Source organism: Bombina bombina, chromosome 4 (genome assembly GCF_027579735.1).
Source record: "Bombina bombina isolate aBomBom1 chromosome 4, aBomBom1.pri, whole genome shotgun sequence".
NCBI lineage: Eukaryota > Metazoa > Chordata > Amphibia > Anura > Bombinatoridae > Bombina > Bombina bombina.
The window spans coordinates 440,681,229-440,708,372 of NC_069502.1; the positions used below are offsets into that span (position 1 = coordinate 440,681,229).

Sequence of the window (27,144 nt, forward strand, 5' to 3'; positions counted from 1 at the left end):
TTTATTTTACAGGCAACTTTGTAATTATTTTAACCAGGTACAATAGCTATTAAATAGTTAAAAACTATTTAATAGTTACCTAGTTAAAATAATAACAAAATTACCGGTAAAATAAATCCTAACCTAAGTTATAATTAAACCTAACACTACACTATCATTAAAATAATTAAATACAATATCTACAATTATCTACAATTAAACCTAACACTACACTATCAATACATTAATTAAATACAATATCTACAAATAACTACAATGAAATAAACTAACTAAAGTACAAAAAATAAAAAAGAACTAAGTTACAAAGAATAAAAAAATATTTTCAAACATAAGAAAAATCTTACAACAATTTTAAACTAATTACACCTACTCTAAGCCCCCTAATAAAATAACAAAGCCCCCCAAAATAAAAAAAATGCCCTACCCTATTCTAAATTACTAAAGTTCAAAGCTCTTTTACCTTACCAGCCCTGAACAGGGCCCTTTGCGGGGCATGCCCCAAGAAGTTCAGCTCTTTTGCCTGTAAAAAAAAACATACAATACCCCCCCCCCCAACATTACAACCCACCAGCCACATACCCCTAATCTAACCCAAACCCCCCTTAAATAAACCTAACACTAAGCCCCTGAAGATCTTCCTACCTTATCTTCACCATACCAGGTTCACCGATCGGTCCAGAAGAGCTCCTCCGATGTCCTGATCCAAGCCCAAGCGGGGGGCTGAAGATGTCCATGATCCGGTAGAAGTCTTCATCCAAGCGGGGCAGAAGAGGTCTTCCATCCGATTGAAGTCTTCATCCAAGCGGCATCTTCTATCGTCATCCATCCGGAGCGGAGCGGCAGCATCCTGAAGACCTCCGACGCGGAACATCCATCCTGGCCGACGACTGAACGACGAATGACGGTTCCTTTAAATGACGTCATCCAAGATGGCGTCCCTCGAATTCCGATTGGCTGATAGGATTCTATCAGCCAATCGGAATTAAGGTAGGAATATTCTGATTGGCTGATGGAATCAGCCAATCAGAATCAAGTTCAATCCGATTGGTTGATCCAATCAGCCAATCAGATTGAGCTCGCATTCTATTGGCTGTTCCGATCAGCCAATAGAATGCGAGCTCAATCTGATTGGCTGATTGGATCAGCCAATCGGATTGAACTTGATTCTGATTGGCTGATTCCATCAGCCAATCAGAATATTCCTACTTTAATTCCGATTGGCTGATAGAACCCTATCAGCCAATCGGAATTCGAGGGACGCCATCTTGGATGACGTCATTTAAAGGAACCGTCATTCGTCGTTCAGTCGTCGGCCAGGATGGATGTTCCGCGTCGGAGGTCTTCAGGATGCTGCCGCTCCGCTCCGGATGGATGACGATAGAAGATGCCGCTTGGATGAAGACTTCAATCGGATGGAAGACCTCTTCTGCCCCGCTTGGATGAAGACTTCTACCGGATCATGGACATCTTCAGCCCCCCGCTTGGGCTTGGATCAGGACATCGGAGGAGCTCTTCTGGACCGATAGGTGAACCTGGTATGGTGAAGATAAGGTAGGAAGATCTTCAGGGGCTTAGTGTTAGGTTTATTTAAGGGGGGTTTGGGTTAGATTAGGGGTATGTGGGTGGTGGGTTGTAATGTTGGGGGGGGGGTATTGTATGTTTTTTTTACAGGCAAAAGAGCTGAACTTCTTGGGGCATGCCCCGCAAAGGGCCCTGTTCAGGGCTGGTAAGGTAAAAGAGCTTTGAACTTTAGTAATTTAGAATAGGGTAGGGCATTTTTTATTTTGGGGGGCTTTGTTATTTTATTAGGGGGCTTAGAGTAGGTATAATTAGTTTAAAATTGTTGTAAGATTTTTCTTATGTTTGTAAATATTTTTTTATTTTTTGTAACTTAGTTCTTTTTTATTTTTTGTACTTTAGTTAGTTTATTTCATTGTAGTTATTTGTAGATATTGTATTTAATTAATGTATTGATAGTGTAGTGTTAGGTTTAATTGTAGATAATTGTAGATATTGTATTTAATTAATTTAATGATAGTGTAGTGTTAGGTTTAATTATAACTTAGGTTAGGATTTATTTTACCGGTAATTTTGTTATTATTTTAACTAGGTAACTATTAAATAGTTCTTAACTATTTAATAGATATTGTACCTGGTTAAAATAATTACAAAGTTGCCTGTAAAATAAATATTAATCCTAAAATAGCTACAATGTAATTATAATTTATATTGTAGCTATATTAGGATTTATTTTACAGGTAAGTATTTAGCTTTAAATAGGAATAATTTATTTAATAAGTGTTAATTAATTTCGTTAGATTATAATTATATTTAAGTTAGAGGGGTGTTAGTGTTAGGGTTAGACTTAGCTTTAGGGGTTAATCCATTTATTAGAATAGCGGTGAGCTCCGGTCGGCAGATTAGGGGTTAATAATTGAAGTTAGGTGTCGGCGATGTTAGGGAGGGCAGATTAGGGGTTAATACTATTTATTATAGGGTTAGTGAGGCGGATTAGGGGTTAATAACTTTATTATAGTAGCGGTGCGGTCCGCTCGGCAGATTAGGGGTTAATAAGTGTAGGCAGGTGGAGGCGACGTTGAGGGGGGCAGATTAGGGGTTAATAAATATAATATAGGGGTCGGCGGTGTTAGGGGCAGCAGATTAGGGGTACATAAGGATAACGTAGGTAGCGGCGCTTTGCGGTCGGCAGAGTAGGGGTTAATTATTGTAGGTAGCTGGCGGCGACGTTGTGGGGGACAGGTTAGGGGTTAATAAATATAATATAGGGGTCGGCTGTGTTAGGGGCAGCAGATTAGGGGTACATAAGTATAACGTAGGTGGCGGTTGGCAGATTAGGGGTTAAAAAAAATTAATCGAGTGGCGGCGATGTGGGGGGACCTCGGTTTAGGGGTACATAGGTAGTTTATGGGTGTTAGTGTACTTTAGAGTACAGTAGTTAAGAGCTTTATGAACCAGCGTTAGCCCAAAAAGCTCTTAAAGGGACATGAAACCCAAAATTTTTCTTTCATGATTTAGAAAGAGCATACAATTATAAACTTTCTAATTTATTTCTATTATCTATTTTGCTTCATTCTCTTGATATTCTTTGCTGAAAAGCATATCTAGATATGCTTAGTAGCTGCTGATTGGTTGCTGCACATAGATGCCTCCTGTGATTGGTTCACTGTGTGCATTGCTATTTCTTCATTAAAGTATATCTAAAGAATAAAGCAAATTAGGTAATAGAAATAAAATGGAATGTTGTTTAAAATTATATTCTCTACCTTAATCGTGAAAGAAAATGTTTGGGTATAGTGTCCCTTTAACTCCTGACTTTTTTCTGCGGCTGGAGTTTTGTCGTTAGATTTCTAAAGCTCACTTCAGCCACGACTCTAAATACCGGAGTTAGAAAGATCTCATTGAAAAGATAGGATACGCAATTTACGTAAGGGGATCTGCGGTATGGAAAAGTTGCGGCTGAAAAGTGAGCGTTAGACCCTTTTTTGAATTACTCCAAATACCGGCGGTAGCCTAAAACCAGCGTTAGGAGCCTCTAACGCTGGTTTTCACGGCTACCGCCAAGCTCTAAATATAGGCCTAAGATTTTAAGAACAACCTCAAGCTTTAATAAATGAACATTAAAGACATTTTTTCTCACTGAAAATGCATTTTAAATTAATAGTAACTCTAGACAAGGAGTCAGACCCCAGAGCAAGAATTTAGGGGGTAGACCAAGATTTGTAATGTTGCAAACATTGTTTTAAAAAGAAATGTCATCAGAGTGATTTGCAGCTGTTTTAAATAAACAAAACTTAGCTTGATCTATTATAATATTTATGTATTTCTATCATGTACAGATGTATTTTTTAATACTCATGTTCTGGTGTGGCCAAATAATTGAACATGTAAAAAAACTTAAAGGGTCATGAAACCCAAAAAAATTCTTTCATTATTCAGATAGAGAATACAATTTTAAACAGCTTTCTAATTTACTTCTATTATCTAATTTGTTTCATTCTTTTGGTATCATTTGCTGAATGAGCAGCAATGCAGTAATGGTTTTTAACTGAACACATGGGTGAGCCAATCACAATCAATATATATATTATGCAGCCACCAATTAACTGCTAGAACGTAGGTTTTCTGCTGCCCCTGAGCTTGCCTAGAAAAACCTTTCAGCAAAAGGATAACAAGAGAAGGAAGCTAATTAAATAATAGAAGTAAATTGGAAAGTTGTTTAAAATTGTATTTTCTATCTGACACATGAAGGAAACATGTTGGGTTTCATGTCCCTTTAAATAGGCAACAGTCACCAGACTAAACAAAAGAATAACAGATTTCACAGATGTAAATATTTACATATACAATATATATACAGTATATATATATATATATATATATATATATATATATGTATATGCAATGCAATTTTGTAAATTATTATGAATGTAATTGTTTGTTATTTTATAGACAGTGGCGTCCTTGTGTGGAACCCCACCAGTTCAGCTCCTATTAACGCCACTCTACAAGCGAATGATTCCAAAATAGTTTCAGAAATAGCCTTGACATTTGTTCTTTGTACTTGCACCAATAATGGCAGCTGTCTCTATGATCAGACAACAAATGTAGAAAACAACACAAACTTTAAGGTAAGAAGATTCAATAAATGCTTAATATTTCCATTGTTTTAAAGGTACATTAACCTCAAGAGTAAATCTTCCTATGAATTGAAAGAACATAAACCCTAAAGTTTTCTTTCATGATTCAGATAGAGCATGCAATTATAAACAACTTTCTGATTTCCTTATGTTATCAAATTGTCTTTGTACTCATGGTATCTTTTGTTGAAAAGCAGGTGCATAAACTCAGTGGAGTGCATGTATCTGGAGCAATGTATGGCAGCAGTTTTGCAAGAATGTTATACATATGCAGCACTATTTCCTACCATGTGGTGCTCCAGACACTTACCTAGATATCTCTTCAACAAAGAATACCATAAAAAATATGCATGTTGGATGATTCGCCAAACAACTCACATAATAGACTTAATGGGGGATATCTATCAAGCCTTCAACTTCATTACATTCGCCGGCATCAATATACTCGCCTAATATTGCGGCCACGGATCTCAATACGATCTCCATATTTCTAAAAAAAGCCAGCAAAAAGACGCGCACCAAGTACGGGGCAATGAGCATCTGACTGTTGTTAACTAACAGTCATCAATCTCGCATCTATTTGCCTTTTTACCAACTTTATTTATACCCTGTCACTAAACGCCGCAACTATACACTATCCTGCTGCTCCCGGACCCCGCCGCAACCTAAATAAAGTTATTAACCCCTATCCTGCAGCTCCCAGACCCCGCCGCAACCTAAATAAAAATATTAACCCCTATCCCGCTGGTCCCCGACATCGCCGCCTCCTACATAATGTTATTAACCCCTAATCTGCTGCCCCTGATATCGCCGCCACCTACATAATGTTATTAACCCCTAATCTGCCGCCCCCGACATTGCAGCCACCTACATAATGTTATTAACTCCTATCCCGCCGCTCCCGGACCCAGCCGCCACTAAATAAACGTATTAACCCCTAAACCTCTGGCCTCCCACATCACTACCACTAACTAAACCTATTAACCCCTAAACCGCCAGTCCCCCACATTGCCACATTAAGCTATTAACCCCTAAACAACCCGCTAACTTTAAATTAAAATGACAACATCCCTATCTTAAAATAAATTTAACCTGTAGAATTAAAATAAACTAATTTTAAACTATTAATTAACCTAAACGTAGAAAGAAGGAGGAGGCGTGACTACAGGTGATCCAGCAAGGATCGCTTCTCAGTCACCGGTCTTTTATCACAGGAACAAACAAGCTTCAACGAAGTAACTCAATAAGAGTATATGGTGATCGAAAGGTGCAGGCACATAAAGAAAGGACCAAGCAATCCCAATGTAAGTAACGAAAAAGAAAAGCCAGCACTTTTAATATCTGCAAAAAATGGATGTTTAATCCAGCTGGTACATGACGATACACAAACACACAGTGCAGTGGAGGAGATAGGGGGCATGTCCTTACGCGTTTCGTGCCGTGCGGTACTTAGTCATAGGATGACAGGTGAGTATGCAACACAAGAATATATACCTCTGCACCCCAATCACGATTGAGAACACGTATCTGGGAGTGGTGAAGCACATATACTGACAAAATGTTAAAAGAGAAAACCAATCAAAAGGATTTTATCTAGACCGGAATGTGTTAAAAAGAGAAAGAGAAAAGAAAACATAATACAAACAGTAACAAAGTAGCAATATAAAGGGGCAAATCTGCCACAATTATTTCAGTGGATGATATGGTTGGAAATACATTATACAGGGACCTAGGAATAATATTCTCACAAATGATAGCAGCCTGATGATGTAGATATGACCCCTACATAAAAATAACTGTATCTAATATTAACACATCCTGTTAAATGTTAATTGTTAAAACATGTAAGCAAAAAGCATAGCCACAACACATGCAATATGTAATCATTTACAGGTCATATAGGAGCCCTTTTGTGTGTCTATCTTATAGGAGTCTCAAGGCTATTAATTCTATATGTTATTCTAATGGATTATTTGATGTTAAACACTATCGGCTAGAATTAGAGTTTTGCGGCCAAAGGGGTGCGTTAGCTACGCGTGTTTTTTCCCCCCCCGCACCTTTTAAATAACGCTGGTATTTAGAGTTCTCTGAAGGGCTGCGTTAGGCTCCAAAAAGGGAGCGTAGAGCATAATTTACCGCCACTTCAACTCTCAATACCAGCGTTGCTTACGGTAGCGGCCAGCTTGAAAAACGTGCTTGTGCACAATTCCCCCATAGGAAACAATGTGGCAGTTTGAGCTGAAAAAAACCCTAAGACCTGCAAAAAAGCAGCGTTCAGCTCCTAACGCAGCCCCATTGTTTCCTATGGGGAAACACTTTCTAAGTCTGCACCTAACACCCTAACATGTACCCCGAGTCTAAACACCCCTAACCTTACACTTATTAACCTCTAATCTGCCGCCCCCGCTATCGCTGACCCCTGCATATTATTATTAACCCCTAATCTGCCGCTCCGGACACCGCCGCAACCTACATTATCCCTATGAACCCCTAATCTGCTGCCCCCAACGTCACCGACACCTACATAATATTTATTAACCCCTAATCTGCCCCCCAACGTCGCTGCTACCTTACCTACACTTATTAACCCCTAATCTTCCGACCGGACCTCGCCGCCACTATAATAAATGCATTAACCCCTAAACCACCTCACTCCCGCCTCGCAAACCCTATAATAAATTTTATTAACCCCTAATCTGCCCTCACTAACATCAGCGACACCTAACTTCAAGTATTAACCCCTAATCTGCCGACCGGACCTCACCGCTACTATAATAAATGTATTAACCCCTAAACCTAAGTCTAACCCTAACCCTAACACCCCCCTAAGTTAAATATAATTTTAATCTAACTAAATAAATTAATTCTTATTAAATAAATTAATCCTATTTAAAGCTAAATACTTACCTGTAAAATAAACCCTAATATAGCTACAATATAACGAATAATTATATTGTAGCTATTTTAGGATTTATATTTATTTTACAGGCAACTTTGTATTTATTTTAACTAGGTACAATAGCTATTAAATAGTTATTAACTATTTAATAGCTACCTAGTTAAAATAATTACAAAATTACCTGTAAAATAAATCCTAACCTAAGTTACAATTAAACCTAACACAACACTATCAATAAATTAATTAAATAAACTACCTACAATTACCTACAATTAAATCAACTAAACTAAATTACAAAAAACAAACAAACACTAAATTACAAAAAATAAAAAAAGATTACAAGAATTTTAAACTAATTACACCTACTCTAAGCCCCCTAAAAAATAACAAAGCCCCCCAAAATAAAAAAAAAATGCCCTACCCTATTCTAAAATAAAAAGTTAACAGCTCTATTACCTTACCAGCCCTTAAAAGGGCCTTTGGCGGGGCATGCCCCAAAGAAATCAGCTCTTTTGCCTCAAAAAAAAGCAATACAATACCCCCCCAACATTACAACCCACCACCCACATACCCCTAATCTAACCCACCCAAACCCCCCTTAAAAAACCTAACACTAAGCCCCTGAAGATCTCCCTACCTTGTATTCACCCAGTCGGGTATCACCGATCCGTCCAGAAGAGTGTCCGAAGTCTTCATCCTATCCGGCAAGAAGAGGTCCAGAAGAGGGTCCGAAGTCTTCATCCTATCCAGCAAGAAGAGGTCCTCCAGAGGGTCCAAAGTCTTCATCCAGGCGGCATCTTCTATCTTCTTCCATCCGGAGCGGGTCCATCTTGAAGCAGCCGACGCGGAGCCATCCTTCCTCACCGACGGACTGACGAATGAAGGTTCCTTTAAATGACGTCAGCCAAGATGGTGTCCCTCGAATTCCGATTGGCTGATAGGATTCTATCAGCCAATCGGAATTAAGGTAGGCAAAATCTGATTGGCTGATTGAATCAGCCAATCAGATTCAAGTTCAATCCGATTGGCTGATTGGATCAGCCAATCAGATTGAGCTCGCATTCTATTGGCTGTTCAGATCAGCCAATAGAATGCGAGCTCAATCTGATTGGCTGATTGGATCTTGGATGACGTCATTTAAAGGAACCTTCATTCGGACTTAGGACGTCAGTGAGGAAGGATGGCTCCGCGTCGGCTGCTTCAAGATGGATCTGCTCCGCCCCGGATGAAAGAAGATAGAAGATGCCGCCTGGATGAAGACTTTGGACCCTCTGGAGGACCTCTTCTTGCCGGATAGGATGAAGACTTCGGACCGTCTTCTGGACGGATCGGTGATATCCGGCTGGGTGAATACAAGGTAGGGAGATCTTAAGGGGCTTAGTGTTAGGTTTTTTAAGGGGTATGTGGGTGGTGGGTTGTAATGTTGGGGGGGTATTGTATTGTTTTTTTTCAGGCAAAAGAGCTGATTTCTTTGGGGCATGCCCCGCAAAAGGCCCTTTTAAGGGCTGGTAAGGTAATAGAGCTGTTAACTTTTTATTTTAGAATAGGGTAGGGCATTTTTTTATTTTGGGGGGCTTTGTTATTTTTTTAGGGGGCTTAGAGTAGGTGTAATTAGTTTAAAATTCTTGTAATCTTTTTTTATTTTTTGTAATTTAGTGTTTGTTTGTTTTTGTAATTTAGTGTTTGTTTTTTTTGTAATTTAGTTTAGTTGATTTAATTGTAGGTAATTGTAGGTAGTCTATTTAATTAATTTATTGATAGTGTAGTGTTAGGTTTAATTGTAACTTAGGTTAGGATTTATTTTACAGGTAATTTTGAAATTATTTTAACTAGGTAGCTATTAAATAGTTAATAACTATTTAATAGCTATTGTACCTAGTTAAAATAAATACAAAGTTGCCTGTAAAATAAATATAAATCCTATAAATAGCTACAATGTAATTATTAGTTATATTGTAGCTATATTAGGGTTTATTTCACAGGTAAGTATTTAGCTTTAAATAGGATTAATTTATTTAATAAGAAATAATTTATTTTGTTAGATTTAAATTATATTTAATTTAGGGGGTTGTTAGGGTTAGGGTTAGACTTAGCATTAGGGGGGTTAATACATTTATTAGAGTAGCGGTGAGGTCCGGTCGGCAGATTAGGGGTTAATACTTGAAGTTAGGTGGCGGCGATGTTAGGGAGGGCAGATTAGGGGTTAATAAAATGTATTATAGGGTTTGTGAGGCGGGAGTGCAGCGGTTTAGGGGTTAATATATTTATTATAGTGGCAGCAAGGTCCGGTCAGCAGATTAGGGGTTAATAAGTGTAGGTAGGTAGCAGCGACATTGGGGGGGCAGATTAGGGGTTAATAAATATTATGTAGGTGTCGGTGTTAGGGGCAGCAGATAAGGGGTACACAGGGATAATGTAGGTGGCGGCGGTGTGCGGTCGGCAGATTAGGGGTTAAAAAAATTTATTAGAGTGGCAGCGATGTGGGGGGACCTCGGTTTAGGGGTACTTTAGAGCACAGTAGTTAAGAGCTTTATGAACCAGCGTTAGCCCAGAAATCTATTAAACTGGTGATGCGCAAGTAGTGGAGTTCTTCATATAGTCCTGTGCTATACTATAAATAATAATGTTTATTTCAGCCCTAAAAAGTTAATTTTGATTTTGCTCGATTGTAACACTTAAATCAGCCAGGCTAGGAGTAAGGCAGTAGCCGAAACCGGTCAGCCTATTTTCTTAATTTGATATTTGTTTTTTTCTGTATTTTACCCCTGGGTGAGGACACCCTATATAATAACCAATAAAGTATTGATTTTACCCTTAAGCATGGTGCTCCTGCGAAACTTCATTTCCGTTCTTAAAAAGTTTCAGTCAATGTTAAATTTTTTTTAACAATTCACATATTTAGCCATCCACTTGTAATACCAGAATGTGCGTAATCCTTTGCTGAAGATTACACAAAAAATAAAACTCACCCTGCACTATAGATAAAGCTCCATTTTTAATATAGCCTGAAATATTTGATTAACTAATAATATTGCTTTATATTTTAAATATTTATTTTGCCTGCTTTTGCTGTGCAAGATTTAGGGGCATATTTATCAAGCTCGCTGGAAACAGAAGTCATGAAGCAGCGGTCTAAAGACAGCTGCTCCATAACTTGTCCGCCTGCTCTGAGGCCTCGGACAGAAATCAACCCTTCCCCCTGCTAGCGGCCAATTGGCTGTGAATCTGCAGGGGGCGGCATTGCACAAGAACTGCTGGTGCAATGATAAATGCGGACAGCATATGCTGTTGGCATTTATCAATGTGCTGCAGACATGATACGCTACTTCATATCATGTCCGCTCGCACATTGATAAATATGCCCCCTAGTGTGTTTGTTCCACTTCCTCCCAAATAGGCTCAACTGCCTCTATCATAGTTAGAGGGACATTGTCGACTAAAATGTTCTCCACTTGAATCTGTTCCCATTCTTCAATTTAACCTGCTGGGGTGTATTTAATTGTTTTCAAACAGATGCTTTACCTTTATTTGTTATTTGAAATATCTAATTTTGCCTGTTGTATCCCCATCTACACTGAAAATATAAGTAATAAACATTTTCTTTGTAGAAAGCTTTGTAAATGAAGACAATAACATGGGGTATGAGGGGGAGAGAGATTTTGTATGTTAAATAGCTGCTTGTGTTTATTCAAGCCTTCAACCATAATAAGCATTTTAATACCTAACATAAACTTGCAGGCTCAGCCCCGTGTTATGGGCCTGCCCTATGTGATGGTTGTAATGAGAAAAACAACTATATCAAATACATAAATAAATGTGAAGGAACAATGTTTCATATATTTAATACTCTGCAGTAGGTATAACAACTTATTTAGAACACATTAAGGGGAAACACATTTTATAGTACAGTGTCCCTTTAAGTATCTGGACATTTACCTGTGCCTTCAACACTTCAAGCTCATTTACATATGTCCCTAAATGGCCACAGCACACACAGCACATGGCTAGGAGCATGGCTTTTCAACGGAAGTTTATCTTAGTTGTTTTTTTTGTTTGCAAAACCTTATAAATTGTGCTAACAAAATGAGAATATTAAATAACTTTGAAACATTTATTTTGCAATGTAGTGCTTAACTGATAATATATATCATGGTTGAAATGTCCCTTTAATATTAATTGCAGTCTAAGATTTATCTGAAGAGGGATTCTCTATTGAAACTACTTATATATTGTTACTGCACAAGACATAACACCAGTTTTATTGTGAGATGGAAAATGAATTTATTTCTTAACTTTTTTGGTAGCTTGCTGGATGTAATTGTTCGGCTGCATGGACAGGATTATACTGTGAAGAAGATTACGATGGATGCTTGGAAAATAAGTGCTATAGTAATGGCACCTGTAATGACAAAAAAGCTCCTGCAGAAGGATTCTCATGTGGGCCATGTCCAGATGGAATGACTGGAGATGGAATGGACTGCTCTGGTAAGAACCACGTCCCTTCATATCTCTCAGATCATAGATCAAAGATTATGTTAGGTTCTCTTCAGATAATATTTATTTTTCTTTAACCCCTTAACGACCACAATGTACCCTTTAAGTCACTGGCCATTAAGGGTTTTGCAAGTCATAGTACTGCGGGTCTCTCCGTGAGTGGCAGAACCGCACTATTATGACCTCCCTAACTGCATCCAGAATAGCACATTCTCACTGGTGTCTGAGAGACCGCACTATCAAAAAAGAAATCCCCATTCAAGGACCAGTCATTAAGAGGTTAACTTAGTTCTTTGCTCCAATTAAAAAAAGGGCATTTCAAAATAGGTTTCAGTTTTTGGCTTCTTTGAAAAACTCCTGTCCTGAAAAAATAAATAATGTTTTCTTGGCAAACTTACAGAGATGTGCTCCTCTCCTACAACAAAGTAGCTGTCTTTATCAGCAAGTGAGGATTAGTAGGAAGTACAAAACCAAAAATAAAGTACAAGTTTCAATTTAAATTTAAATAGCGTTTACTTAACAATTTTCAGGTAAAAAAAAAAAAAGTTTGTAAAGTTATGGTGAAAATGAAGTGATAAAATGCACATAGAAAGATCCATTAGATATGGCAGCTAAAATCTCCCTTACTGTTGATGCCTTACAAATCCCACTGGCCCATACTCTGCTAACAAACATGTCCATATCACTTAATAAATCCTGCAGAAACTACATGTGAATTATCTTTAAAGCCTGCTCATTTCTAATTCTACAAAGCTCAAGACATCAGTTAACTATCTAATCATCCACCACACTGACTGCTGCAACCTCTTTCCACACTTAATTCTGTTTCCTGTTTTAAAATCATCTGCCAAAGTCATCAGCATTGTCCATTATTTTCAGATGAGTTGCCCTTCCCCTCTCAGCACAGGCTTTCCATATTAACAAAAATACAGTTTAAAATCCTCAACCTAATCTAGAAACCCTTAGCAACCCATCTCCCTCGTATATCCCTACTCTGGTCTGTAAACACAAATATACTCACCCATAGGGGCCTATTTATCAAGCCGTCAACCGCAAATACGCTGGAATTCCGCCACGTAATTGTGGAGAGCTTGATTCGCCTTATTTATCAAAGGCTACAGACCAGCAAAAGTAGAATTTTGTGACGTAACATACGATCCGCCGGTCTCAGTCCGACACAGATCGATGCTTACGTCACTACAGATGTTCCGAATGCAAATTCAGCACTATCTGACTACTTTTGCTAGTTATCAAAAATCTACCAGATACGCTTGCCACTATTCCGGCCCAGCGTACCTGGTTTTCAATCCGCCGCCCTGGAGGCGCCGGATGCCATAGGAATCAATGGGAGTCTGAAAGCAGTGAAAGCTTATGTTCGCTGCTGCCCGATATTCCATTGATTCCTATGGTATAATAAAAGTAACGTTTACACCTAACACCCTAACATGTACCCCGAGTCTAAACACTCCTAATCTGCCACCCCCTACAACGCCGCCAACTACATTATGCTTATTAACCCCTAATCTTCCGCCCCTACACCGCCGCCACCTACATTATACTTATTAACCCCTAATCTGCCCCCCGACACCGCCGTCACCTAAATAAAAGTTATTAACCCTAATCTGCCGCTCCTGGAGCCCACTGCAACTAAATAAAGTTATTAACCCCTAAACCCCTGACCTCCCACATCACTACCACTTACTAAACCTATTAACCCCTAAACCGCCAGCCCCCCACATCGCCATAAACTAAATGAAACTATTAACCCCTAAACCTAACAACCCACTAACCTTACATGAAATATTAACTCATCCCTATCTTATAATAAATTTAAACTTAACTATAGATTTAAATTAAACTATATTAAACTACTAATTAACCTACCCTAAATATTATACTAAAATTACATTAAACTATATTAAACTAAGAATTAATCTACCCTAACTGTTATACTAAAATTACATTAAACTATATTAAACTAATAATTAATCTACCCTAACTGTTATACTAAAATTATATTAAACTATTAATTAATCTACCCTAACTGTTATACTAAAATTATATTAAACTATATTAAACTAATTAATTTAATCTACCCTAACTATTATAATAAAATTACATAAAACTACAAATTAAACACCTAACCCTACTCAAATAATTTAAATCTACACTAAAAAATCACAAAGTTACAAAAAAACTAACAACTAATTTGCAAAAAATAACAAACACTAAATTACACAAAAAAATAAACACTAAGTTACAAAAAATAAATTATCAAAGCTTTAAACTAATTACACCTAATCTAATGGCCCTATGAAAATAAAAATCCCCCCCAAAATAAAAAAAACCCTAGCCTACAATAAACTACAAATAGCCCTTAAAAGGGCCTTTTGCGGGGCATTGCCCCAAAGTAATCAGCTCTTTTACATGTAAATAAAAAATACAAATACCCCCCCAACAGTAAAACCCACCACCCACGCAACCAACCCCCCAAATAAAAAGCTAGCTAAAAAACCTAAGCTCCCCATTGCCCTGAAAAGGGCATTTGGATGGGCTTTGCCCTTAAAAGGGCATTTAGCTCTATTGCAGCCCAAGTCCTTATCTAAAACTAAAACCCACCCAATAAACCCTTAAAAAATCCTAACACTAACTCCAGAAGATTTACTTACAGTTTTGAAGATCCGACATCCATCCTCCAAGAAGCCAGGAGAAGTCCTCAACGAAGTGGCCGAAGTCTTCATCCAAGCCTGCAGAAGTCTTCACCCAGACGGCATCTTCTATCTTCATCCATCCGGTGCGTAGCGCCTCCATCTTCAAGACATCCGACGCGGGGCATCCTCTTCTTTCCGATGACTACCGACAAATGAAGGTTCCTTTAAATGACGTCATCGAAGATGGCGTCCCTTAAATTCCGATTGGCTGATAGAATTCTATCAGCCAATCGGAATTAAGGTTAAAAAAATCCTATTGGCTGTTGCAATCAGCCAATAGGATTTAACTTTCATCCTATTGGCTGATCCAATCAGCCAATAGGATTGAGCTCGCATTCTATTGGCTGATTGGATCAGCCAATAGAATGAAAGCTCAATCCTATTGGCTGATTGTAACAGCAATATGATTTTTTCAACCTTAATTCCGATTGGCTGCTAGAATTCTATCAGCCAATCGGAATCTAAGGGTCACCATATTGGATGACGTCATTTAAAGGAACCTTCATTCGTCAGTAGTCGTCGGAAAGAAGAGGATGCTCCGTGTCGGATGTCTTGAAGATGGAGCCGCTCCGCGCCGGATGGATGAAGATAGAAGATGCCGTCTGGATGAAGACTTCTGCGGGCTTGGATGAAGACTTCGGCCACTTCGTTGAGGACTTCTACCGGCTACTTGGAGGATGGATGTCGGATCTTCAAAACTGTAAGTAAATCTTCTGGGATTAGTGTTAGGATTTTTTAAGGGTGTATTGGGTGGGTTTTAGTTTTAGATTTGGACTTGGGCTGCAATAGAGCTAAATGCCCTTTTAAGGGCAATGCCCATCCAAATGCCCTTTTCAGGGCAATGGGGAGCATAGGTTTTTTTTAGATTAGTTTTTTGTGTGGGTGGTGGGTTTTACTGTTGGGGGGGTATTTGTATTTTTTATTTACAGGTAAAAGAGCTGATTACTTTGGGGCAATGCCCCGCAAAAGGCCCTTTTAAGGGCTATTTGTAGTTTATTGTAGGCTAGGGTTTTTTTATTTTGGGGGGGCTTTTTAATTTTCATAGGGCCCTTAGATTACGTGTAATTAGTTTAAAGCTTTGATAATTTCTTTTTTATTTTTTGTAACTTAGTGTTTATTTTTTTGTGTACCTTAGGCCTAGATTTAGAGTTTGGCGGTAGCCGTGAAAACCAGCGTTAGAGGCTCCTAACGCTGGTTTTAGGCTACCGCCGGTATTTGGAGTCAGTGATTAAAGGGTCTAACGCTTACTTTTCAGCCGCGACTTTTCCATACCGCAGATCCCCTTACGTCAATTGCGTATCCTATCTTTTCAATGGGATCTTCCTAACTCCGGTATTTAGAGTCGTGTCTGAAGTGAGCGTTAGAAATCTAACGACCAAACTCCAGCCGCAGAAAAAAGTCAGTAGTTAAGAGCTTTCTGGGCTAACGCCGGTTCATAAAGCTCTTAACTACTGTGCTCTAAAGTACACTAACACCCATAAACTACCTATGTACCCCTAAACTGAGGTCCCCCCACATCGCCACCACTCGATTAAATATTTTTAACCCCTAATCTGCCGACCGCCACCTACGTTATACTTATGTACCCCTAATCTGCTGCCCCTAACACCGACGACCCCTGTATGATATTTATTAACCCCTAACCTGCCCCCCACAACGTCGCCGCCAGCTACCTACAATAATTAACCCCTAATCTGCCGACCGCAAAGCGCCGCCACCTACATTATAGCTATGTATATAATGTTTGAAGTTAGGTGTCGGCGATGTTAGGGAGGGCAGATTAGGGGTTAATACTATTTATTATAGGGTTAGTGAGGCGGATTGGGGGTTAATAACTTTATTATAATAGCGGTGTAGTCCGGTCGGCAGATTAGGGGTTAATAAGTGTAGGCAGGTGGAGGCGACGTTGTGGGGGGCAGATTAGGGGTTAATAAATATAATATAGGGGTCGGCGGTGTTAGGGGCAGCAGATTAGGGGTACATAGGGATAATGTAAGTAGCGGCGGTTTACGGAGCGGCAGATTAGGGGTTAATAATAATATGCAGGGGTCAGCGATAGCGGGGGCGGCAGAATAGGGGTTAATAAGTGTAAGGTTAGGGGTGTTTAGACTCGGGGTACATGTTAGGGTGTTAGGTGCAGACGTAGGAAGTGTTTCCCCATAGCAAACAATGGGGCTGCGTTAGGAGCTGAACGCGGCTTTTTTGCAGGTGTTAGGTTTTTTCAGCTCAAACAGCCCCATTGTTTCCTATGGGGGAATCGTGCACGAGCACGTTTTTGAGGCTGGCCGCGTCCGTAAGCAACTCTGGTATCGAGAGTTGCAGTGGCGTTAAATATGCCTGTACGCTCCCTTTTTGGAGCCTAACGCAGCCATTCTGTGGACTCTCAATACCAGAGTTATTTTAAAGGTGCGGCCAGAAAAAAGCTAGCGTTAGCTACGTGGGTCGTTACCGACAAAACTCTAAATCTAGGCGTTAGTGTTTGTTATTTTTTTGTAACTTAGTTACAGCTAGATTTAGAGTTCTGTGGCCAAAGGGGTGCATTAGCTACGCGTGCTCTCCCCCCCCCCCCGCACCTTTTAAATATCGCTGGTATTTAGAGTTCACAGAATGGCTGCGTTAGGCTCCAAAAAGGGAGCGTATAGCATAATTTACCGACACTGCAACTCTAAATACCAGCGGTGCTTATAGACGCGGCCAGCTTAAAAAACGTGCTTGTGCACGATTCCCCCATAGGAAACAATGGGGCCGTTTGATCTGAAAAAAACCCTAACACCTGCAAAAAAGCAGCGTTCAGCTCCTAACGTAGCCCCATTGTTTCCTATGGGGAAACACTTCCTATGTCTGCACCTAACACCCTAACATGTACCCCGAGTCTAAACACCCCTAACCTTACAATTATTAACCCCTAATCTGCCGCCCTCGCTATTGCTGACACCTGCATATTTTTTTAACCCCTAATCTGCCGCTCCGTACACCGCCGCAACCTACATTATACCTATGTACCCCTAATCTGCTGCCCCTAACACCGCTGACCCCTATATTATATTTATTAACCACTAATCTGCCCCCCACAACGTCGCCGCCAGCTACCTACAATAATTAACCCCTAATCTGCCGACCGGACCTCACCGCTACTATAATAAAGTTATTAACCCCTAATCCGCCTCACTCCCGCCTCAATAACCCTATAATAAATAGTATTAACCCTTAATCTGCCCTCCCTAACATAGCCGAAACCTAACTTCAATTATTAACCCCTAATCTGCCGACCGGACCTCACCGCTACTCTAATAAATGTATTAACCCCTAAAGCTAAGTCTAACCCTAACACTTACACCCTCCTAAGTTAAATATAATTTTTATCTAACGAAATAAATTAACTCTTATTAAAAAAATTAATCCTATTTAAAGCTAAATACTTACCTGTAAAATAAACCCTAATATAGCTACAATATAACGAATAATTATATTGTAGCTATTTTAGGATTAATATTTATTTTACAGGCAACTTTGTAATTATTTTAACCAGGTACAATAGCTATTAAATAGTTAATAACTATTTAATAGCTACCTAAATAATTACAAAATTACCTGTAAAATAAACCCTAACCTAAGTTACAATTACACCTAACACTACACTATCAATAAATTAATTAAATAAAATACCTACAATTATCTACAATTAAACCTAACACTACACTATCAATAAATTAATTAAATAAAATACCTACAAATAAATACAAATAAATAAACTAACTAAAGTACAAAAAATAAAAAAAGATCTAAGTTACAAAAAATAAAAAAATAATTTACAAACATAATAAAAATATTACAACAATTTTAAACTAATTACACCTACTCTAAGCCCCCTAATAAAATAACAAAGCCCCCCAAAATAAAAAAATGCCCTACCCTATTCTAAAATTAAAATTGAAAAGCTCTTTTACCTTACCAGCCCTTAAAAGGGCCTATTGCGGGGCATGCCCCAAAGAAAACAGCTCTTTTGCCTGTAAAAATAAACACAATACCCCCCCCAACATTACAACCCACCACCCACATACCCCTAATGTAACCCAAACCCCCCTTAAATAAACCTAACACTAAACCCCTGAAGATCTTCCTACCTTATCTTCACCACGCCGGGTATCACCGATCGGTCCTCCAGAGGCTCCCGAAGTCTTCATCCTATCCGTCAAGCAGAAGTCCAGAAGAGGCTCCAAAGTATTCATTCTATCCGGGCAGAAGAGGAGATCCGGACCGGCAAACATCTTCATCCAAGCGGCATCTTCTATCTTCATCCATCCAACGACGAGCGGCTCCATCTTCAAGACCTCCGGCACGGATCCATCCTCTTCTTCCGATGTCCTAACACCGAATGAAGGCTCCTTTAAGGGACGTCATCCAAGACTTCGGGAGCCTCTGGAGGACCGATCGGTGATACCCGGCGTGGTGAAGATAAGGTAGGAAGATCTTCAGGGGCTTAGTGTTAGGTTTATTTAAGGGGGGTTTGGGTTAGATTAGTGGTATGTGGGTGGTGGGTTGTAATGTTGGGGGGAGGTATTGTGTTTATTTTTACAGGCAAAAGAGCTGATTTCTTTGGGGCATGCCCCGCAATAGGCCCTTTTAAGGGCTGGTAAGGTAAAAGAGCTTTTCAATTTTAATTTTAGAATAGGGTAGGGCATTTTTTATTTTGGGGGGCTTTGTTATTTTATTAGGGGGCTTAGAGTAGGTGTAATTAGTTTAAAATTGTTGTAATATTTTATTATGTTTGTAAATTATTTTTTTATTTTTTGTAACTTAGTTCTTTGTTTATTTTTTGTACTTTAGTTAATTTATTTATTTGTATTTATTTTTAAGTATTTTATTTAATTAATTTATTGATAGTGTAGTGTTAGGTTCAATTGTAGATAATTGTAGGTATTTTATTTAATTAATTTATTGATAGTGTAGTGTTAGGTTTAATTGTAACTTAGGTTAGGATTTCTTTTACAGGTAATTTTGTAATTATTTTAACTAGGTAGCTATTAAATAGTTATTAACTATTTAATAGCTATCGTACCTAGTTAAAATAAATACATAGTTGCCTGTAAAATAAATATAAACCCTAAAATAGCTACAATGTAATTATTCGTTATATTGTAGCTATATTAGGGTTTATTTTACAGGTAAGTATTTAGCTTTAAATAGGAATAATTTATTTAATAAGAGTTAATTTATTTCGTAAGATAAAAATTATATTTAACTTAGGGGGGTGTTAGTGTTAGGGTTAGACTTAGCTTTAGGGGTTAATACATTTAATAGAGTAGCGGCGAGGTCCGGTCGGCAGATTAGGGGTTAATACTTGAAGTTAGGTGTCGGTGATGTTAGGGAGGGCAGATTAGGGGTTAATACTATTTATTATAGGGTTATTGAGGCGGGAGTGAGGCGGATTAGGGGTTAATAACTTTATTATAGTAGCGGTGAGGCAGATTAGGGGTTAATTATTGTAGGTAGGTGGCGGCGACGTTTTGGGGGGCAGATTAGGGGTTAATAAATATAATATAGGGGTCGGCGGTGTTAGGGGCAGCAGATTAGAGGTACATAGGGATAACGTAGGTTGCGGCGGTGTGCGGTCGGCAGATTATTGGTTAAAACATTTTATTAGAGTGGCGGCGATGTGGGGGGGGCCTCGGTTTAGGGGTACATAGGTAGTTTATGGGTGTTAGTGTACTGTAGAGCACAGTAGTTAAGAGCTTTATGAACCGGCGTTAGCCCAGAAAGCTCTTAACTCCTGGCTTTTTTCTGCGGCTGGAGTTTTGTCGTTAGATTTCTAACGCTCACTTCAGCCAAGACTCTAAATACCGGCGTTAGAAAGATCCCATTGAAAAGATAGGATACGCAATTGGCGTAGGGGGATCTGCGGTGTGGAAAAGTCGCGGCTGGAAAGTGAGCGTTAGACCCTTTCCTGACTGACTCTAAATACCAGCGGGCGGCCAAAACCAGCGTTAGGAGCCTCTAACGCTGGTTTTGACGGCTAACGCAGAACTCTAAATCTAGGCATTAGTTTTTTGTAACTGTGTAATTTTTTTGTGTAGATTTAAATTATTTGAGTAGGGTTAGGTGTTTAAATATATAATATAGTTAATTTAATTTGTAGTTTTATGTAATTTTAGTATAAAAGTTAGGTTAGATTAATTTTTGCGGTGGGCTCAGGGAGCGGCAGGATAGGGGTTAATAACTTTATGTAGGCGGCGGCGGTGTAGGGGGCGGCAATTTAGGGGTTAATAAGTATAATGTAGGTGGCGGTGGGCTCTGGGAGTGGAGGAATAGGGGTTAATAAGTTTATTAGAGTGGCGGTGGGCTCCGGGAGCGGCGGTTTAGGGGTTAATAACTTTATTTAGTTGCAGCGGGGCCCGGGAGCGGCGGGATAGGGGTTAGTATAGTGTGAGTGTTTAGTGACAGTATACAAATAAAGCTGGGAAAAAGCCGAAGAGCAGCGAGATCGATGACTGTTAACAACAGTCCGCTGTTCATCGCCCTGTACTTGGTGCGCGGCTTTTTGACAGCTTTTTTGTTAAATATGGAGAACGTATTCAGGTCCGTGGCAGCGAAGTTAGGCGATGTCAGGCGAGCGTATTGGTGCCGGAGAATGCAGCACAGTTGACGGCTTGATAAGTAGGCCTCAATGTCTATGGTCATTTCAAACCTACATGCCAGTCTACAAGACTTTACTGTTCTTAACCCTTTAAAATAATTATCACATCACCTAAATTTATAATCATTTTCTTCATCATATTAACAATCAGAATATCATTATCCAACAACATACTGATTTATATTTTGCTTTGTGCACATGATGTATTTGCTGTAGCCTTGTACCTTCGCCTTTTGAATATATTTAAACTTTATATTGGGTTGCCATATTGCTGCTCTTAGGGACGACACTTATAAAAAATACATATGTCAGGGGCTGTTTAAAGAAATGTTTGAATACCGTTCTATTATAAGAACCCTGACACATGTATGTTTCATATGTGTCTGTCCTTAAAGTGGCAATATGGCAACCCTAACTTTATACATAATGCATAATTATAATAACAATAATACTTATCATGGGTGGGGAAATATAACTATAGTTGCCAGTGTAAGTAAAATATTATTTGGTCATTCAAGAAATATAAGAAAAAGCCTTACTTCTTACTCGTCTTCTGCAATTTCTAAATAACCATAGGCTTAGTGGACAAGCTGAAAATATCCAACCCTTAAAATAATAATATTGATAATAAACGCTGCAAAACCATAAAAGTCAAGCCGTGCTGCTAACTAAATAGGTTTCTTGGGATGTGGTATGATATATAGGTGTATGTATGTCTGTATGTGTGTGTGTTTGTGAGCTTGTGCGTGTGTGTGCTCGAGTGTGTCTGTGTGTATATGAGTGTGTGTGGGCTTGAGTGTGTATGTGTGAGCATATGTGTGTGTGTGTGCTTGAGTGTGTTTGTGTGTATATGAGTGTGTGTATGTGTATTTGTGAGCATGTGCGTGTGTGTGCTTGAGTGTGTCTGTGAGTATATGAGTGTGTGTGTGCATGTATGTGTGTGTAGTTGTGAGCATATGCATGTGTGTGCTTGAGTGTGTTTGAGCGTATATGAGTGTGTGTATGTGTATTTGTGAGCATGTGCGTGTGTGTGCTCAAGTGTGTCTGTGTGTATATGAGTGTGTGTGCTTGAGTGTGAGTGTATGTATGTGTGTGTATTTGTGATCATGTGCGTGTGTGTGCTTGAAAGTGTCTGTGTGTATATGAGTGTGCGTGTGCTTGAGTGTGTGTATTTGTGAGCATGTGTGTATTTGTGAGCATGTGTGTGTGTATTTGTGAGCATGTGTGTATTTGTGAGCATGTGTGTGTGTGTGTGTGTGTGTGTGCTTAAGTGTGCCTGTGTTTATATGAGTGTGTGTGTGTGTGCTTGAGTGTGTTTATGTGTATTTGTGAGCATGTGTGTGTGTGTGTGTGCTTGAGTGTGTCTGTGTGTATATGTGTGTATGTGTATTTGTGAGTGTGTGTGCTTAAGTGTGTCTGTGTGTATATGAGTGTGTGAGTGCTTGAGTGTGTATGTGTATTTGTGAGCATGTGTGTGTGTGCTTGAGTGTGTCTGTGTGTATATGTGTGTGTGTGCTTGAGTGTGTGTGTATGTGTATTTGTGAGTGTGTGCTTGAGTGTATCTGTGTGTATGTGAGTGTGTTTATGTGTATTTGTGAGTGTGTGCTTGAGTGTGTCTATGTGTATATGAGTGTGTGTGTGTGTGTGTGTGTGTGTGTATGTGCTCTTTAGTGTGTGTGTGTGTTTATTTGTGATCATATGTGTGTGTGTGCTTGAGTGTGTCTGTGTGTATATGTGTTTGTGTGCTTGAGTGTTTGTGTATGTGTATTTGTGAGTGTGTGCTTGAGTGTATCTGTGTGTATGTGAGTGTGTTTATGTGTATTTGTGAGTGTGTGCTTGAGTGTGTCTATGTGTATATGATAGTGTGTGTGTGTGTGCTCTTTAGTGTGTGTGTGTGTTTATTTGTGATCATGTATGTGTGTGTGCTTGAGTTTGTCTGTGTGTGTTCAATCGATTTGTAATGAAATATAACAATTTTCATTATTAATATTGATTCCAGATATCAATGAGTGTTATCTCAATAAATCAAGTTGTCAACAAATTTGCAACAATTATTTTGGTGGATACAACTGCAGCTGTCAGGACGGATACAAAGTGAATGAGCTAAACATCTCCAACTGTGATGGTACTGTATTTTCTATTTCATGTTTGTTCAGTTTCTGCTCCATCATAAAGTGATGCTACGTTTTCTTGAAATTAAGCTCCTGTATAGGTAGTAATGTTTCATGGCTGATTTATTTGTACCAGCACGTTTAGTAGTTTAGGGTGTTTGTAGCTGTACTTTTTTAATGCTGGATGTAGAGTAACAACTATAGATACACATGTATTATTTAGCACCTATTTTGAGATTCTTGTTTACATGTTTTTGTTGTACTCCTCTGCTATTGCCTGTGTTTTACAATATATATTATTGAAGTGTTTGAAACCTCTATTCTTTCTTCTAACTATTAGATATTAATGAATGTGCCAATTCCACAAATTATTGTGGTGAAAACACTGTCTGTGAGAATATCCCTGGAAACTACAGTTGTAGGTGTAAGGATGGGTACACAGGAGATCCATACATTGTGTGTGCTGGTAAGTAAAGTATATCAGCTGTTAGTATCCTGTTACTCTGGTAACAGGTCACTCAATTGTAAAATACCTCTAAAATATTGACATAAATGTATGAATTTTCTAAAAATGTTGTATCATAGAAACCACTAAATACAGGTAGCCATCGTTTTACACTTTGTATTGCACTGATTGACAATAACAATCGTTACTGCATTGACAGCACTCAGAGTATACACCCGCATGTAGGACATAAGAAAATGACGTATTGCACTTGTGAGCTCTCTTCAAAAGGATAAATTACCAACAATACATACTTCTCTTACAATGAGTGGGAGGCTATTTTTGGATAGGAACGACAATGCACTTAAAGGGACAGTATTTAGAAAATCTAATGTAAACTAATATACCTAAGAGTTGGAGATTATACCTCAGTAATGATATGTTCATAGCATTTCAGATCATTAAATGTAATATGTTATTTATGTACATTTTTAGAGGGGCCTGAAATGTAAGGCATTGACCTACATTTAATAAATCCCCATTTGTGAAACCAAAAACTTATAGAGAAAAAACTTACCTCACTATTGCAGCTAAAAAATTGAGGAATTCATAAATATTTGTACTTTCCCCTCTCTAGAGCTGCTAGCCCTGTGTCACTCTCCATTATAATCAATGAAGCGGAATCTATCTTGTAAACATTATCTTCTCGATGCATAGAAAGAGTTCCACTGTAAGGGGTGGCTGCATCGCACAAATGCCAAGTCAGTTGTGAAATAGTGAGACGACCATGTGACAACAAACTATACAAAGATGATAGTAGAATGTATAGCATACTGTATAGTATAACGGTGTAACAATAAACTTATTTGCAGATATCAATGAATGTGAAGCGACTAATTCAACCATCTGCCCCATCCAATCTGTTTGTATCAACTATAATGGATCCTCCTTTTGTGAATGTTTTCCTGGCTACAATGGAACCAATTGCACAGGTGAGTTATAGTTACTGTAGATTTCAGCCATAGTGAAATAAAGAAAAAATGTTAATCTCATTGTAACTTCATTGTTAAAGGGATGCTAAACCCAATTTTTTTATTTAATGATTCAGATAGAGCATGCCATTTTAAGCAACTTTCTAATTTACTCCTATTATAATTGTTCTTCGTTCTCTTGGTATCTTTATTTGAAAAAGGAAGAATGTAAGCTTAGAAGCTGGTCCATTTTTGGTTCAGTACCTGGGTAGCGCTTGCTGATTGGTATCTTAATGTATCCACCAATCATCAAGTGTTACCCAGGTGCTTAACCAAAAATGGGCCTGCTCTTAAGGTTACATTCTTTCTTTTTCAAAACAAATTGGTAATAGGAGTAAATTAGAAAGTTACTTAAATTGCATGTCCTATCTTAATCATGAAAGAAAAAATGTGGGTTTAGTATCCCTTTAAGATATCTGGAAAGCAGGAAAAATAATATCTGGAAAAATCTAATAAAATGACCCCCAAAGTAGGTTTAGATTTGATTGTATAATGACATAAATATGGGCTTAATCAAATTTAGCATTTCTTTTTACATATATAAGAAATGTTACCAAAATAATCAGTGTCTAATCTAATCTGTCTAACATCTCTGGAATATTTTGTGTTTTTGCTAAACATTGCACCTCACACACAGGAAATGCATTGTGTCAACTAACCTACCTTTGTATAAAACACAGATCATATATGTAAAAATGTTTGCAAAATAACAAAAAAAGACTTAAACCTTTATTTTATACCTTCATTTAAACACTGTAAAATAGCTTATGTCAGCATGATTGGTGAATGTAGACCAACATTCCAACATATAACAATTGCCAATAGGTACATATCAAAATCACCCTCTCCAAACCTATCTCACTAGCCATATGGCACCTGCAGACATGTTGCAGTTGCTTACAGAATAGTCATAGGTACATAAGGTAGGGGACCTTCACAAATGACATAAGAATTCAAATCTCAAATCTAAACAATGGTCTTGGTGTAATAAGTTATATGAGAATTCTATGAAACAAAGAGCATAATCTTATTATTAAACCAAATGAAACTAAAGGAAATCTAAGACATTAGGGAATATCTGCTGCTGTGCCAGAAGTTCACACTAAATTACTCTGACTCCATCAGACCATATTTGACCACCTCATTCACACACTCACAAGGAAACTGACTCTCAACCAACTACTCCCTTAGTTAATTTTAATAGGCAAAGTCCAACCAGCATCAGAAAAGCCACACATGTAAATATTTAAAATCAATACTAAATATTTCCATAAAATATAAAAGAGAATATGGCATCTATCATTTTAGTCAATCAATTGAGTTTAAACATACCATATGTATAATGGAGATCTAGTAACTTACTTCTCAAAAGTAGTGTACTGTATATGGAAATATTAATAATGTTGCTCTTAGGAGGTAAATCTACCTTGCATACCTATTCATTCATACCATTCATATTTATCTCATGTTACCTTTTTTTCTGGACATAGTAGCTCCTCATGCCTAATTAATAATTGTTTTCATGTTGTAGATATTAATGAATGTGAGGTAAATCCCACATGTCCTCTGCATTCAACATGCAATAACACCCTGGGATCTTACAAATGTGACTGTGACTCTGGCTATGAGGGTGATAATTGCACAGATATTGATGAGTGTTCACGTGGCCTTGACAACTGTAGCCATAATGCGCACTGTAGTAACACAGATGGATACTTCTTCTGCACGTGCACAAGCGGGTTCTCAGGTGGTGGAATCGAGTGTGAAGGTAAGATGGATTTCTTGTGATGTGACATGATAATATAACCTGGTGCAAAAGTCATCACTATTAGAGTATCAAAGCAGAACTTTTCATTAAAACAATGGTAATGGTTAAGTGAAAAAAATTAAATTATACGGAATGTATATACTGTATGTATATATATATATATATATATATATATATATACAATTCATTCATTTTAAATAAATAACCACAGACTCTTAAAAGAATGGGCAACTGGTGCTGTGAAGCCTGATATATAAAAGAGCAGAAACACCTGCAAACAAAATAATACAAAACAGAAAAGCAAATGTAGCTAATACCAGTAATACTCTCACAAAAGCACAAAAACCTACCTTAGGAATAGATTATGAGTGGACAGCTATTTATCGCTCCCGC

General features: G+C 38.2%; 1 protein-coding gene across 1 annotated transcript in view; it reads left to right on the forward strand.

Annotated features, from left to right (window-relative positions):
* The window catches only part of LOC128657533 (uncharacterized), a 162,107-nt gene that overhangs the window by 66,308 nt on the left and 68,655 nt on the right, over positions 1-27,144 (forward strand). Inside the window, exons 20-25 of the mRNA XM_053711906.1 lie at positions 4,471-4,649; positions 11,862-12,042; positions 23,396-23,521; positions 23,848-23,973; positions 24,825-24,944; positions 26,515-26,751. Coding sequence (XP_053567881.1) covers positions 4,471-4,649; positions 11,862-12,042; positions 23,396-23,521; positions 23,848-23,973; positions 24,825-24,944; positions 26,515-26,751 — 969 coding nt within the window. The remainder of the gene's footprint in view (positions 1-4,470; positions 4,650-11,861; positions 12,043-23,395; positions 23,522-23,847; positions 23,974-24,824; positions 24,945-26,514; positions 26,752-27,144) is intronic.